At 44.3% G+C, this 15,279-nt stretch overlaps 1 protein-coding gene across 1 annotated transcript in view; it reads right to left on the reverse strand.

Moving 5' to 3' along the window:
• Nucleotides 1-15,279, reverse strand: part of SYN2 (synapsin II) — a 165,850-nt gene that overhangs the window by 33,485 nt on the left and 117,086 nt on the right. Inside the window, exons 6-7 of the mRNA XM_068201492.1 lie at nucleotides 6,844-6,906; nucleotides 4,339-4,481 (exon numbers count right to left, since the gene is read on the reverse strand). Coding sequence (XP_068057593.1) covers nucleotides 4,339-4,481; nucleotides 6,844-6,906 — 206 coding nt within the window. The remainder of the gene's footprint in view (nucleotides 1-4,338; nucleotides 4,482-6,843; nucleotides 6,907-15,279) is intronic.

The raw sequence follows: 15,279 nt of genomic DNA on the forward strand, positions 1-15,279 counted from the left end.
GGAAGGGAAGGGAAGGGAAGGGAAGGGAAGGGAAGGGAAGGGAAGGGAAGGGAAGGGAAGGGAAGGGAAGGGAAGGGAAGGGAAGGGAAGGGAAGGGAAGGGAAGGGAAGGGAAGGGAAGGGAAGGGAAGGGAAGGGAAGGGAAGGGAAGGGAAGGGAAGGGAAGGGAAGGGAAGGGAAGGGAAGGGAAGGGAAGGGAAGGGAAGGGAAGAGAAGGGAAGGTTCTTGTTGAGTGTTGTGTCTAAGGAAACCTTGTCCAGAAAAGAGGTTGTGTTGTGATTTCTGCTCAATTTTTTTAAGGTGGTGTTTATATACATGTGCCTGCTTAAAAATGAATAATTTTAGGCTCATTACTACTCCATACAGACATCTGGCATCAGAGAGAAAATCTCACAAATCACAGTTCAATCCCCTTGCAGACTTCTCATGAGAATTCATCAGGATGCACTCTTCTAGGTGTATTTTAGGAAGGAAGATGTGACCAAATCAGAGGAAATAGATATCCCGAAGGCTTTTAGCCAGTATTTAACTCAAAATGCTCAGCTGCAGTGATGGAATCCCAGCACCACTGACTAGAGAGGCAAAGATGGCCAGATTGAAGCCCCATTTTCCCTCCACACTGGGAAAAGCTCCTGCAGAAGTCTCCAAATGGATGCTTGGCTGGCTGTGAGGATGCTGCAGGGGTCAGAGGAGGGCTGGGGAATGCTGTGGACACAGAATTAACTGGTGGGATCTCAGGAGATTGTGGGTTTGACACAGATAAACTCCAGAACAAGAGATCATGGTGAACTGATCCAAAACTACCCACCCAGACACCCTAAGCCCTAGAGATGATTTCTGTAATTATATATATGAAACATGTAGGTTTCCCACCCTTCTTCACTTCTGATAATTGCCAAGAGTCTTTCACATCATTATTTCCTCCTCTTTAACCAAACACTGAACAATAAATAAAACAGCTCCTACACCTTTAAGTGCTTTACACTTAGGCTTAACATGTTTGCACTCGATTTGGTCTTTGCAAGAAGGAAGAACTGTTCTAGAATTGCTAAACAATTCATAGTAACTTGAGCTTCCCCTTTTCCAACACCTTCCTGCTTTATTTAGTAGCATTTGCAGTATCCAATCCAAATTGCTGGGACAGGGACTTGTCATCAGAAAAATATGTAGAAATGTCTGCCTACTATTCTTGGGTAGGCAGCCTGCTCTGTGGTTTGATCCTCCAGCACTATTCCTTTGCTTGATGTGCTTTACTATTGGTTTATTGACCTTTTGATCAAAGAACTTTAAGCCCTGGACTCACAGTCCTGCTTTTGGAGGGGAGATTTAGATACAGAGCTTTTGTATTTCTGTTTTTCTACATGGTGTGTGACCCTTTTAAACTGGATTTCCTTGAAGTCAGCTGAATGCTGCCCGGGTGCCCAGGGCAGATAAGTGTGTGTCACACAGCCTCCGGAGGGGCTGTGGTGTTTAGAGGGATCCAATCCTACGTTTTTTGGCCATAATCTCTACTGACAGACGATAAGCACCGGTGTTTGGTGACTCATGGATCCACTTAAACCACAATTTCCCACAGAATTATAAAACTGAGGCTCTTAATAACTCTCTTTAAACTACAAAAACAAATGTTCAGCTGGTATTTTTTGTGGTGGCTCTCTAAGTGCTCTGTTCCTGTGTCACAGAGCAAAATGAGAACCAGCTGTAGAACAATATTCTACTGACATCATGTATATGCATGTGCACATGAAAAATTCTTCAGACGTTTGGTAAATCTTCTCCTTTCCATGCTGCTTTGTAATAATGAATCCGTATTTCATTTTGGTGTGTGATTTAAGTGGATGAAAGAATCTGGAGAAAAAAATGATCGCTAGGCTTTTAGCATTTGGATGAACCCAGAGTTTCTGAGTAGAAATTTAAAAATAAATAAAAAGGTAGGAGGAACAGGCTGTCATTTTAACTTATTTTTGCTGTCCCTTAGGCCAACTGCTTCTTCTGCAGAGAAGAAACATTTATGTTTCAGTATGATAAATTAACCATGGCTGACTCTTCCAAAATTATTCCTGATGCTGAACAGCATTTAAAGTTCAAGTCAAAGGAAAAAAAAAAAAGTGGGACTGTCTTCTACAAAATGCTGTGGTCCAATTTCTATCACAGGGGATAAGCCCAATATTGCATCTGGTACCTGGCCACGTATTGGAGCCATCACGAGCTGGGCCTTATCCCTAAACTCTGCCCTTGGGAGCTGTAAAAGTGGGGAAAATCAGCTCTGTTTATTTGGGAAGGGGAAAGATGGGCAGCACAGCACAAGGAATCTGCCTGTCAAAGCACTGCCAGGAGAGAAAAGAGAGGAAAAGAGAGACGAGAGGGAAGAAGAGAGAAGAGGCCCATCCAGCCCTGCAGAGCGGCAGGGAAAGGTCCGTGGGGAGAAGAGGGCTGGGACTGGGAGCAGGGCCAGAGCACGCCTGGGGAATGGCACTGAGGAGAATCCAAGGGCTGAGGGACATCCTGGGCATTGGGAACACCTCTGGCATGAGGGGTGAGGACTGAGGGACAGGAAGGTTGGAGCAGTCCGGACAACCAGCAGGACTGGAGCAAGGCACGGCCCAGACAGGAGGGGAGAGGGGCCACTGGTGGTGCTGCCAGAAAAGCAGGATGGGTGTCCTCAGAGAGGGGGGAAAGCCAGGGAAAGCCAGGTCTGGAGCAGCAGCGTGAGACAAACGAGCAGAACTGGGATGAACCCTCCTGGGAGAGCTCGGGGATAAAAGCTGTAGCATCTGCTTAAGGTTCTCAAGCCTGTAGGGAGAGGTGGGGGGCACACCTGAGTTCCACAGGGAGCTTAAATCACAGTCCTGTATCACCAAAACCACCGCATAACAGAATATTCCAGAAACCTCTGCATCCTTGTGAGCTTTTTGAGTTTCCTGCCATGGTCACTGTACAACTCAGATTTCCAACACGCTGATTTTGCGGTGCTCAGCAGATTCTGGGTTCAGAAGGACTGGGTGTCCACGCTGAGGGTGGGTCTGACCCGTGGGAACTGTGCTTCCACCAGATCCGTGCTTTCCTGAGCCCCTCACGTGTGAGGGAGCAGTGATTTCTGAGCTGCTGTGGGAAGGCCAGACCTTGGATGTTCTTTCCCAAGTGCCCCTTCAGTGCTAGCAATGTCTGGGTGAGAACTCCAGAGCGTGTGGCCTTCCAATATCAACCTAAGGAGAGAAAATCTTCCCCTTCTCCTACCCTGGACCAAAGCTTCTATTTCCTCATGGCTGTTCTAAATTATTTGATTCTTAACATCAACCTATCTTTTAAATTATAAAACATTTTATAGATGTGCTTTAACCCAACCCCAGCTTCAGCTGGTCTCAGTATTGGTGGTTTGCTTGCAATTCTTTACTGATAAAGAACCTGACTGTACCTTATGAATGATTTACCGGGATTCACTGATCCCTCCAATGTTCAGGAGTTCCTTGAGAAATATCCCTGGGTTTGGATGTGGATATGAAACTGTGTATTTTTATCCACGTTCTGGTACATATTCCCTGCCTCAGGATGGTAAATTCCATCCCTCAGGATGGTTCCTTTGAGGGAACAAAGGCATGAGATGATCCAACTTGTCACAAAGTGAGAAATGAAAGGAGTGTTTGTCAGATTACACTGCCTGAAAATTGAAAGAGAGTAAAAATCTGCATAAACACAGGTACCAGAGCTCAACTGCTGCATCAGAACTCAGAGTGCTGCTCCAGTTTAATGTCCTCTGTGAAGCTGAAACATCCCCCGAGCCTCTCCTTTAGCCATGGCCTTTAAACACCTGGGCTCTACCATGAGAAGAGGTTTCCATGAGCTCTGTGAAGGTCACTGCACAACTGGATTGTTTCTTTGATAGGTTATGTTGAAAGGAGAGGACTTTGTTCCATTAAAGTGTGACAGTTCAGGTTTCTTTGTGTGAATGAATGCCATCCAACTTATCATCAGAGGGGAGAAGAAAAATTTGAAGAAAAATTGTCCTTAAATTGATGAAAAAGTACGAAGAAATCTGAACTAACAAGTCCTCTGTGAAAACAAAGCCTCTTCCAACTGCTCCTTTCTTTAAATGAAAATAATGAACACAAGTTAGCAGCAAAACCCCTCTGGCAGGCTCACCTGGTGTCTCATCATCCTCCTCCCAGCCACAATCAACCGATAAAAAGAGTTTTGATAAATCCAGAGAGTTTAAAGTACTCTTTTCAGACAGTGTGACAAGGGAGGCACCATCTCAGAGACTCATCCAACACCCTTTAATCTCACTGGTGCTTATCAATTTTGAAACAAAAGCAGGAAAGAACATAAGGATTTGGCTCACATGTATGCCTTGTAGTTACTGCCTATTTTTTGGATCCTGATGTCATATTTGGAGTCTATGAAGGGCTCAGTGGTGGCGTAGGTCTGAGTGAGTGCTACCACGCTGGCTATGTCCTGAAAATCGTAGTGGTTGTCTACCTTGATCTGGAGCCATCAAGCCACAAGAACACAGCACAGACAAAAGAAGAAAAGAGTAATTAGGAATAAAATGTGGAATTTGGTTGCAAACGGCATTTGTGAGAAGCATGGTTTTGACAACATTAAAAAAAATCTGATATTTAATCTGATTTCTAGATTCTATAACATTCCTGCTTTAAAATAGCTATTTTTTCTAGGCAAAATATTACCTGCTCATTTGGAGAAAGCAATTTGCAGGCACTGGAACTTTATTTTGGTTTTTTTTTTTGTTGTTGTTGTTGTTTTTTTTTGTTGTTGTTTTTTTTTTTTTTTTTTTGTTAGTCAATTATAGATCTGCAGGGCTCAAATTATACTTTTTTTTTTAAGGTGTGACATGCAATTCCAATGTAGATTCTTGTTGGTTCTGTAAATTGCTCTGGTAACTGAATATATATGGAGCCCACCAGAATTTTCACATCATGCCATCAGCTTTTCCCATGAGGGAGGAGCTGAAGGGTCCCGATATCCTGGGGAGGGCGGGAGCACACAGGAGCACAGAGGGCTGGCTCCAGCAGCAGATTTTATTCTCATTTTCCCATTATTCTCATTTTCCATTATTCACATTTTCCCCTCTGCCCTGAAGGAGCTAGGCTTCGCAGGGGTGGGATTTCCCAGGTGTGGAGCGCTCTGCTGAGGTGCTGAGTGACACTAAAACCATCAGCTTTTACACCTTGAAGGAAGGCAGGGATGGACAGGTGGGGGATGCTGATCTAGGGGAGAGGAGAAGGAGATTTTGGAGGGCAGAGGGAGGACAGAGACATCACCTCTGGACAGGGAGGGCAATCCCTGTGGGGATCTCAGTGCTGGGCAAGCAGCAGTGAAAGGGGCTCGGGAGAGAAGCCTTGGGCAGGTGGGAAACAGGAAAGCTGGGCTCTGATCCAAAGGGCGTTTCAGAGTGCTGAGGAGCAGGCAGGGTCAGGATTTCCCAGGGTGTCCAACAGGAGGAGTTTGCAGCTCTTTGCAAGCCCAGCATCCTGGTTACTTCTCCTTCTCCTGGGACTGGAAAACCCGAGGGCCACGGCTGGGAGGTGCCACAAGAAATGGAATTTGGTGGAGATAAACCCTGAAGCCAAAGTATTCACCCCTAGCTCTCAGATGGAGAAAGATACAGAATAATTTGCCATTTGAGAGCCACAAACCAGACATGAGTTCTGGTTTCAACTTGATTTTCTGAAGGCTGTCTGGCCTGTGTGGGTCTAACTGGGACCTCTGGAAATGCTGCTGCCAGCAGTGCCCTCTGGGAGGGCTGGGCTTCCAGGGGAACCTTCCTTTGCTCTCTGATTGCATTTAATCTTGGAGGGTTAAATATTTCATAGCTAAAACAAAAAATCATTTCTAGACATTTGATATGAGGAACATTCCTGTGCATTATTTTCCCTTTTCTCTAAATGAGAGGCAAATATCCAAAGTACAGCATAAACATTCTAACACTTCACATATGCAATCCACAGAAAGTGCAGTTTAATTAGTGGTTCAGTCTGCCCTCAATTAAATTGGCTGCTGGACTTCCAATGATTTACTAAATATGAAACAAAGCAAAACAGTCATAGGCAAAAATTAACATACAGTACAAGCTGTAATTAAATCAGTTTTCTATCTCAAAGTAGTGGCAAATATTCTGTTCATGGAGCTTTGAAGATTCAGGATGATAAATGTAACTATTCTCTGATTAACTGTTTTAAAAGCTAACCACTTCTAGCACAGAAGTGTTTTCAGTGAGTGAAGTTACCCTGCAAGGACTAGAAGTTGTCACTGATAGCAGTGAAAATGGGATTTAAATGCTCTCCCATTGGCCCTGCACTGTGAGATAAGTGACACCAAAACATCTGTACTCACCACTGAAATGCAATTACTTTGGAGAAAGAAAGCAGCAGTTATACAGAGGTATGAAACAATCACAGACAACACATCAAGATAGGAAATCAACATTCAGTATCAAGCTGAAACCAACAAAGGACCAAGGCAAAACCTTCCCACACTCCCAGCTCCAAAAAGTTGGATTGTGCAACAGACCTTGACTCTTGAAGAGTTTCAGTGCAGACAATACATTAATAAACAAGGTTTTGCTTCCAGAAAGCATCTCAGCACAGTTCAAAGCACATCCCACACAGGGCAACTCTCAAACTGCAGAGGCCTCGTTGTAAAAATACTTTGGGCATGTTTAATTTTCCTAGAGAGAGATGCTTTCTTAGCATGGACAGGCAGAGATTTGCAAGGGGGGATCCGAGACAGTCTGGGTAGATCAAAGGTAAATCTCAGGGAAGGAACGAGCATGCACAGGTAAGGGACAAACCCCAGGCTCCCAACATGCAACAAGTAGCATCTGCACCTTTCCCATGCCTGAGTGAGCATGTCCAATCTTCACAACAACAGGAAAGGTTGGCATTGTGAGCTGGGGGGAAACAAAACAGGAACATTAGAGAAGAAAGTGACCACGAGCCCAGTGATTAAACAGCATCATCTAGGGAAATTCTTGAAGCATGATCATAATGTGGCCAAAGCTGTTCTGGCCATGTGGAGCCTCAAACTATTCATCCTCTGTGCTCTGGTGACTTGCTGGGTGTATTTTCTGAGGACAGTGTTATTCCCAATACAACCAGTTGGTGTTCTCCGCTTTTCTTGATCTTAACTTTTTTTGTATGTCTTTTAACTTCACTTTTTAAACTGAATTCCTGCTGTTTCCTCTTTTAAGTTGAGCTTCTGTGTTTTCTGACCCACAAACTCACACTCTCCAAGGCTTCAATCAGCAATGATGCCAAATTAACCACCTTTCCCCTTCATTTCCACTATTCAGCAGGGCTGTAAATACATTATCTGGCCACTTATGAAAGCAGTGATGTCTAATTCACAAAAACTTGCTTTAAAGGCAGATCCTAGCTTGTGATATAGAACACTCGGGTTTTCTAGGGAAGGCTCCAGCTTCTGCCCAGAATGCAGGGAATAATTTGGAATAATCCAACCACTGAGTAGGAAATCAAATATACAGAAGCATATGAAAACACTTTATCCAATGAAATGGGAATGCTTCTGTCTCTCAAAAAGTGACCACTTTCACTTCCATCATTCACTTGAAAAAGTTTGAGATCTCCCAGTCATCCAGTCATGGCCATGGTTGGCACTGCTTTTTTTCCACTGGAAATTTGCATCTATTGAACCTCTATCACTCAAGCCCAAACCTCATTTCATAGAAGAGGTTTATAACTAGAAATAAAAAAGCTGAACACATTCAATGTGTAATTAAAGTGGGCAGCAGCAGGACAGTGTAACAGGCTCCACACCCTTCCTTTAGTGCCACATCCCAGCACAATAAGTACAGCCAGAGGCAAAGCTGATGCTCTGGAACATAAACTAAGAATTGTTAGAGGTTTTATGAGACACTGATCAGTTTCAGAATACCCAGAAGCACTTGCATTACACAGTAAAGGTCACTCCTACAGGAATTTAGGAATGAAGTTCTTGTTAACTGCAGCAACCCAAGTTCCTGCTTAGTCAACATCCAGTCACTGGTGCATCACTTTCAGGTTTTAAACCAGGCTCTTTTTTCAGTTCTTGGGAATAGGAGAGGAACAAATCATTGCCAGACTGGAGATTCATCAGGGCAGCAGCACATTTCTGTGTCTGAGCTGCAAACCACTGCAGGGGGGTTTGCAATGGAAATGCTGCAGAGCTCTGAGCACATGGCACATGGCACTCCTGTAATTACCAGGGCCACGGATCTTCCTGTGATCCCAAAGCTGTGGAATCCTCTGTGGGCCACAGCAACCAACACAACTCACATTAAAAGAAAAAAAAAAAAAAAGAAAGAAAAAAAAAAAAAACAGAAAGAAAAAAGGAAAAAAAAGTGCTTTCTCCCTCAGAAAAATGCAGTAGCATCATTTTCTCTGGGCCCTGATCCTGAGATTCCACGTGCTCCGCCACATCCCAGCACAGACTGAGGGAAGAGGCTCTGGATGCTGCAGCTCAAAGTTCAGAGAGGAAAAACCAGGCAGGGAAAATTCAGTGATCCCAGCACTTCTCTTGTTTGTAGCTGTCCCTGGGACAGGTTCATGAAATTCAGCAGTTGTTATTTTGGGGTTTGAGCAGCTTTTCCTTTATTGCTGCTCTGATTTTAATTATGCCAGTTTTCCCTCTGCCATGGTGCAGCACCAACCCATGGCCAGGGGGTTGTTCTGCCAATGAAACCTGAAATGTCCCATGGAAATCAAAGCAAACCTGACCTGAATCCTCCCATCCCATTTCCCAGTCTGCCCTTTTCTGATCATTTTGACAGAACAGGCACTCCTCAGACTATTCCTGCATTTGGTGAACATTATATATGATACAAGTGTGATAGTGACAGTGAAAATTTACCAGCTCCATGGATTTCCCTTGAATCTGCATTATAATTACTGATAATTATAATTTATATTATAATTACTTCTATAAAAGCTATTTGCTTTGGAAAGCATCACTGAGGGGAAAAGACCATTTTGCAAAAATATTGTGGATTTTTTGAAAGCTTTCTTAAAATCAGGAAAGTAAAAATTTGACAAATTCTAAACATTCTAAAAATTCTACATTCTAAAAATTCAGAAATTTAATTCTGCCAATTAAGAACTGAGGGGAAAAGCCCAAAGAGAATCCAGAGAAATTGAGAAATCTGCCAAGTTCATAAATGTGAGAGATGGAAGGGTCTGCACCGCATGAGCCCTTCCACACACATATAATATCCACAAAACACAGCAGAATAAAATAGGATTACCAGGAGTTCTAACTTAGATAGCAATGCAATAAACTACTGTTATTAATTAGACAGAAACCAGAATATTTGGCAAATGTGGAATAAAATTTTCAAAATGTATCATCATATACGAATATGATTGGATTGGTAATAAATATTGGTAGCAACTGGAAACACTCCTGGCTCGTTGTGGGAACACATATGCAAACAGCTGAGGAACACACTGACATTGGCCAATCCAATGCCATTAATCAAAATAACAGCAGGGAAAATTCAAATTTTACCCAGGGAGGATAAATGTCACTTCCAGATCAGCATGAAAATCTAAAAAGCCAGTTCCTTATTCCCTTATTGATGTCACAACAGCAAGGATAATTATTATTAATTATGGTTTCTTAGCGTTTCATCTGCATCAACTTTTAAAATGTAGGATTTTTTTGTACTATGAGCTTAAGAGGCAAATACTTTATTGTATCAATCTTCAGTATCTGGCCACTTAAAGATTTCAGAACTGTGCTTAGCTTGTTTTTACTGTAGGAAGGAATGTTCTAGTTTGATAGAATTCCACAATACCTCCAATATCACCCTGGCTAATCTGTGGTGCAGGTAATTCAGTGACCCAGTAGGTGGCTACAGAATCAACCAGCACAGTCCCCATCTGGATTGTTTGCATTTTTCCATATGGAGTGGAGATACCTAACCTCTCCTACTGCAGAAATTTTCTGGAGTTTCTAAGTCTGGTTAATAGAGTGTCATCCTGCAATTCTAAGTCTATTAATTTAAAATAAAACCTTCACATTTCAGCTTCACACACTATGGTGCTCAATGGTTTATAGGTTGTACTGCAATTTAAATATTTTTGAACAATTACAATACAAGCTGTTTTTTTTTCCCAAGAGATATAATTTGAATTATTCTAAATTTACTTTGAATTCTTTTAAGTGAGACAGTGTGAAATATAATCAAAGACTTCTATAAAAATAGAACCAGGCAAAGATTATCTGCAAAAAAAAGTCAAAAAAACCCCTCTGCTGGCAACAATACAGAAAGAGAGTTTTCTGAAGGTGGTATTCACCCTGCTTTCATGTCCTCGGGGTTGAGCTGACTAGAAAAGCCACAATAGGGAAAAAAAAAAAAAAAGAGGGGGCGGAGAAGCAGTGACAAAAAAACCCCAGATGTTGCATAAACATGACTTACCTCAAGTTCAGTGTTTAAATATTTATCTTTCCAATAATCCCCAAGCAAAGTTCATTTAACCACTCTAGTTCCATGTAATTTATTTGTGGAATATGCATCAGCCTAAATCTAATTTTGCTCTGCTTACTTTGGAGAAAGGAAATTAAAAGTGAAATAATGAAGGTGGCCTTTTATTCATTTTTTTTTCTTTCCCAGAAACAGGCAGGAAGAGCCCTAAATCAATAAACAAGCAGCAGATGTACTTTCTCTGGTCTGTTTGGTTTGCAGAAAACACAATTTCCAGATCAAGTGGGGGCTCAGCCAGGCAGGAGCTTTGTCACCAGCAGGGCCAGCCCAGCCCTGGCCTCTCAGCACAAAACCCCACACCCCACCAGCTGCTGGCCTCAACAAACACAGGCACAATTTTGGGGATGTGGAGCCACATTTTCCCCTCGGCAGCTAAAAGTAGATGTAAAACTCTCTCTGCAAGGAATAAGGTTTAATACCCCCAAGCCAAGGGGGAGGCTGAGGTGATTTTTGTTATCGTTTTAGTTAGGACAGTGAGGAAACTAAAAGTTCAAGGGGATAAAAAGAGTAGAGCTTAAGTTTATTGGTGGGAGAGGAAAATGTGCCTTATCTGTGAGTCCTTGACCCAAAATTGGAGGTTGAAGCGGTTTGTGAACTAAGTGCAACACAGGTCCCAGGGTCACCTGTGTTCCCAGGGACATCGGTGGGAATTGGTGCAGAACTGGAAGTTCTGAGCTCCCTTTGACACTGCCACCACCACCTGGAGAGGCTGGAGCTGCACAGAGCAGCTCCACGTGCCCCCTGAAATCAGCCAAGGCTGGGGACGATCCTGGGGTACGGAGTCAGTCCGCCAGACCACCAGGAGATCCCCCTAAAATGCCTTTGTCCCCACAACTGGTGTGTCTGTCAAAAAATCCCAGTGATCTCAATGAACACAGAGTGATGTGATGGCAGAAAGGCTGCTGATTTCAAACCTGCACAGCATGAAAACAGAAATTGTCATTAGGAAGGAAAACACAAAGTGTAATTGCAGTGAATCAATGGGAGCAGCTCCCACAGAGCTCTGGAAGAAACTCTGAAGACAAAAACTCTGCCGAAACAAATCCTGTTTTGATTCTGGCATGTCAGTGTTTAATTCATCCTTCCACCAAGTGTTTGGAAAACTGCTGCCTCGAAAGTCAAGTAACACTTTGCCACCTTATAAAACAATTACCCAAATTGCTGTGCCTATAAACTGTAAGGATTTTTTACTGTAGTGTTTCAGAGGTGACAGCACTAAATACCCTCCTGTTTGAAGCAGGCTGTAGCTCATACAGAGGCACTGGAATTTAAAATCCATAAGAGCTCTCCTATTTTGTGAAATGCTAGTCTGAATTTTCAACATGGCTGTACAGGTGAGGTATGGGATGTGCAGTGTGACTGACTTCATCAGGTAAAATGAAAGTAGATTTTAGAGGTAATTGCAGTACCAAATGAGAACCAGGGAGGAAAGAACCGAGTCAAAGCATCAAGTAGGCTATAGATAAATTATGAGTTGTTGGAATCCAAAATGCAAAGAACCCTCAGAACTTTGGGCCTGTAAGCCAAAGCTTAGAATTAAACACAAGACTTGGAAAAGGCTTCCAAACTTAAGTGCTAGAAGCAAGAATGTGGATTTACAGTTTAAAGCAGAGACACATTAAGCTAAGTAAAAGAAAGTTTAGAGTTTTAGAGTTTAAAATATAGGAAAAAATAAAAGTAGTTACAGAAGTAAACATATATGAAGTACTGTAGGTTTGTGTGTCATAACATGATTAGCTAAAAAAACTTACACTGTAGCATGAGTCCATAAAATGAAATAGTTAAAGATTAGGTCAAAAACCTAAATATCCTTGTTAGAAGTATTTTATTAGTGAATAACTCCTTAAAAAGTCTTGTAACTAAGGGTCTTGTGACCTTCTGAACGATGCTGTAACGATGTGAACCAAATTCACCCTTCCTACCTATGTAGAAGCTAAGAAAAGCAAACCACATAATCAAAAACAATTCAGAGGGCCTGTCTCAAATTCCTTCCAAAATTCCCCACAAGTGAATTATCACAATGGGTGTGGAAACTCCTGCCAGCTACCATTCTCAAGCAAGATTCATTTGCCACAAAGAAGAGAAAAGCAGATTGATATGGATAAAAAATTGTACTCTGTGCACTGGCAGAAGCTAAAGCACGGAGCAGGCAGCCCAAGCAGAAGACTCTGAGCAGACTCAAACTGCCTGACAGCTGGAAGGGACAATGAGATGGCTGTGGCATGTCCCATGACAATGAAAAACTCTTCAAAAAGCTGTCTGGACAATCCCTGTGCAGCAGAGTTCAATGCTCCCTGAGTGAGGGCGAGCTCCCTCCCAGCAGAGCAGTGCTGGAGAGCAGTGCCCAGGGATGGATGGACTGTGCAGTGCTGCCTCCCCGCCGACTGGGCTGGGCAGGGCAGAAAGGGAGGAAATCCCAGCACAGCCAGGCACAGGGGTTATCCTGCAGCCCTGGGTTATCCTGCAGCCCTGGGTTATCCCGGAATCCTGAGTTTTCCTGAAATCCTGGGTGTTCCTCAGCCCTGGGTTATCCTGCAGCCCTGGGTTATCCTGCAGCCCTGGGTTATCCCGGAATCCTGAGTTTTCCTGAAATCCTGGGTGTTCCTCAGCCCTGGGTTATCCTGCAGCCCTGGGTTATCCCAGAATCCTGAGTTTTCCTGAAATCCTGGGTGTTCCTCAGCCCTGGGTTTTCCTTAGCTTTGGGTTTTCTCAGCCCTGGGTTAACTTCAGCCCTGGGTGATCCTGAAATGCTGGGTTATTCCCAACCCTGGGTGTTCCTCAGCCCTGGGTTTTCCTCAGCTTTGAGTTTTCCTCAACCCTGGGTTATCCCCAGCCCTGGGTGATCCTGAAATCCTGGGTTATCCCCAGCCCTGGTTTATCCCCAGCCCTGGTTTATCCCCAGCCCTGGGTGATCCTGAAATCCTGGGTTATCCCCAGCCCTGGTTTATCCCCAGCCCTGGTTTATCCCCAGCCCTGGGTGATCCTGAAATCCTGGGTTATCCCCAGCCCTGGTTTATCCCCAGCCCTGGTTTATCCCCAGCCCTGGGTGATCCTGAAATCCTGGGTTATCCCCAGCCCTGGGTGATCCTGAAATCCTGGGTTATCCCCAGCCCTGGGTGTTCCTCACCTCTGGGTTGTCCTCAGCTCTGGGTTATCCTCATCTCTGGGTTATCTTTAGACCTGGGTGTTCCTGCAGCCCTGGTTTATCTCCAGCCCTGGTTTATCCCCAGCCCTGGTTTATCCCCATCCCTGGTTTATCCCCATCCCTGGTTTATCCCCAGTCCTGGGTTATCCCCAGCCCGGGTTTATCCCCAGCCCGGGTTTATCCCCAGCCCTGGTTTATCCCCAGCCCTGGGTTATCTCCAGGCCGGGTTTATCCCCAGCCCGGGTTTATCTCCATCCCTGGTTTATCCCCAGCCCTGGTTTATCCCCAGCCCTGGTTTATCCCCATCCCTGGTTTATCCCCAGCTCTAGTTGTTCCCCAGCCCTGGTTTATCTCCAGTCCTGGTTTATCCCCAGTCCTGGGTTATCCCCAGCCCTGGTTTATACCCAGTCCTGGTTTATCTCCAGCCCTGGTTTATCCCCAGCCCGGGTTTATCCCCATCCCGGGTTTATCCCCATCCCGGGTTTATCCCCAACCCTGGTTTATCCCCAGCCCTAGTTGTTCCCCAGCCCTGGTTTATCCCCAGCCCTGGGTGTTCCTCAGCCCTGGTTTATCCCCAGCCCTGGGTGTTCCTCAGCCCTGGTTTATCCTCAGCCCGGGTTTATCCCCAGCCCTGGGTGTTCCTCAGCTCTGGGTGTTCCTGCAGCCAAAGGCTGATGCTGAGAGCAGGGGATGGGCAGGTGGGAAGGGCAGGAAGCCCCTCGGGGCAGAGCTGCCCTGGCACAGCTGCCCCTCCCCACCGAGCTCTCAGGGTGATGTCCCTCATTCATTCCTCCATCACCTGTCACCTCCAGAGGACAAAATATCCCAAACTCTGGGGTCCAGGGCAATCATCCAACAGCAGGAGCCCAGTGGATTTAGCGCAGGACTCGGGGGACTGTCAGAAGACAATCAGTGATGGTAATTAATGCCCACACTGCTGTTGGTGGGCACTAATCACTGGAAAAAAATAACACAAATAACGTGCATTCTACACATTCAGTTGAAAGTATTTTATTCTCTTCTATATCTAGAAGATAGTGGACAACTTATTTGTAACTTGTTATAAAACAGTTTTATAATTTTGTTCTGAGCATAATATTCTTCTATTGATTAGATAATTAATTTGATTGTACTAGGTAGAAAAGTCTTCAGGACACTCAGGACATAGCTGGACATGTTGTTCTGGAGAATCCTGGACAAAACGTGCCTTAGGGACCGGTGGAGAAGAGTGTTTGCCCACCATATTTCTATATTATTTGAATGTTGTCAATTCAATTTGATACTGAATTCGATCAAATTGGTCTATTTAGATCATCTACCACAGCAGCCCTGTGATGGAAACCAATCAATGGCTCCCAATTAATTCCCTCCTCACTTCCCAGTCTGAGGTTTGGGAACTGGCAGTCCCAGAGGTGCTGACCCCAGGCCCTGGCACACCTGCCCGGGGTTTTCCTGCCTCCCTGCAGCTGGAACTCCCCATGCAAGCTTCCAGCCCTCCTCATCCCTTCCCTCGCATGAAAGAAATCAGTTTCTTCTAGGTAAGAACAGAGATGTTAACAGGTCTAAATTATTTTCAGGTGTTAGTCCTGGGCTGGGATCCAACTTTATGATTTGAAGCCAAAACTTTAGACTGGAAA

The sequence above is a fragment of the Anomalospiza imberbis genome, chromosome 11, assembly GCF_031753505.1.
Source record: "Anomalospiza imberbis isolate Cuckoo-Finch-1a 21T00152 chromosome 11, ASM3175350v1, whole genome shotgun sequence".
Lineage (NCBI taxonomy): Eukaryota > Metazoa > Chordata > Aves > Passeriformes > Viduidae > Anomalospiza > Anomalospiza imberbis.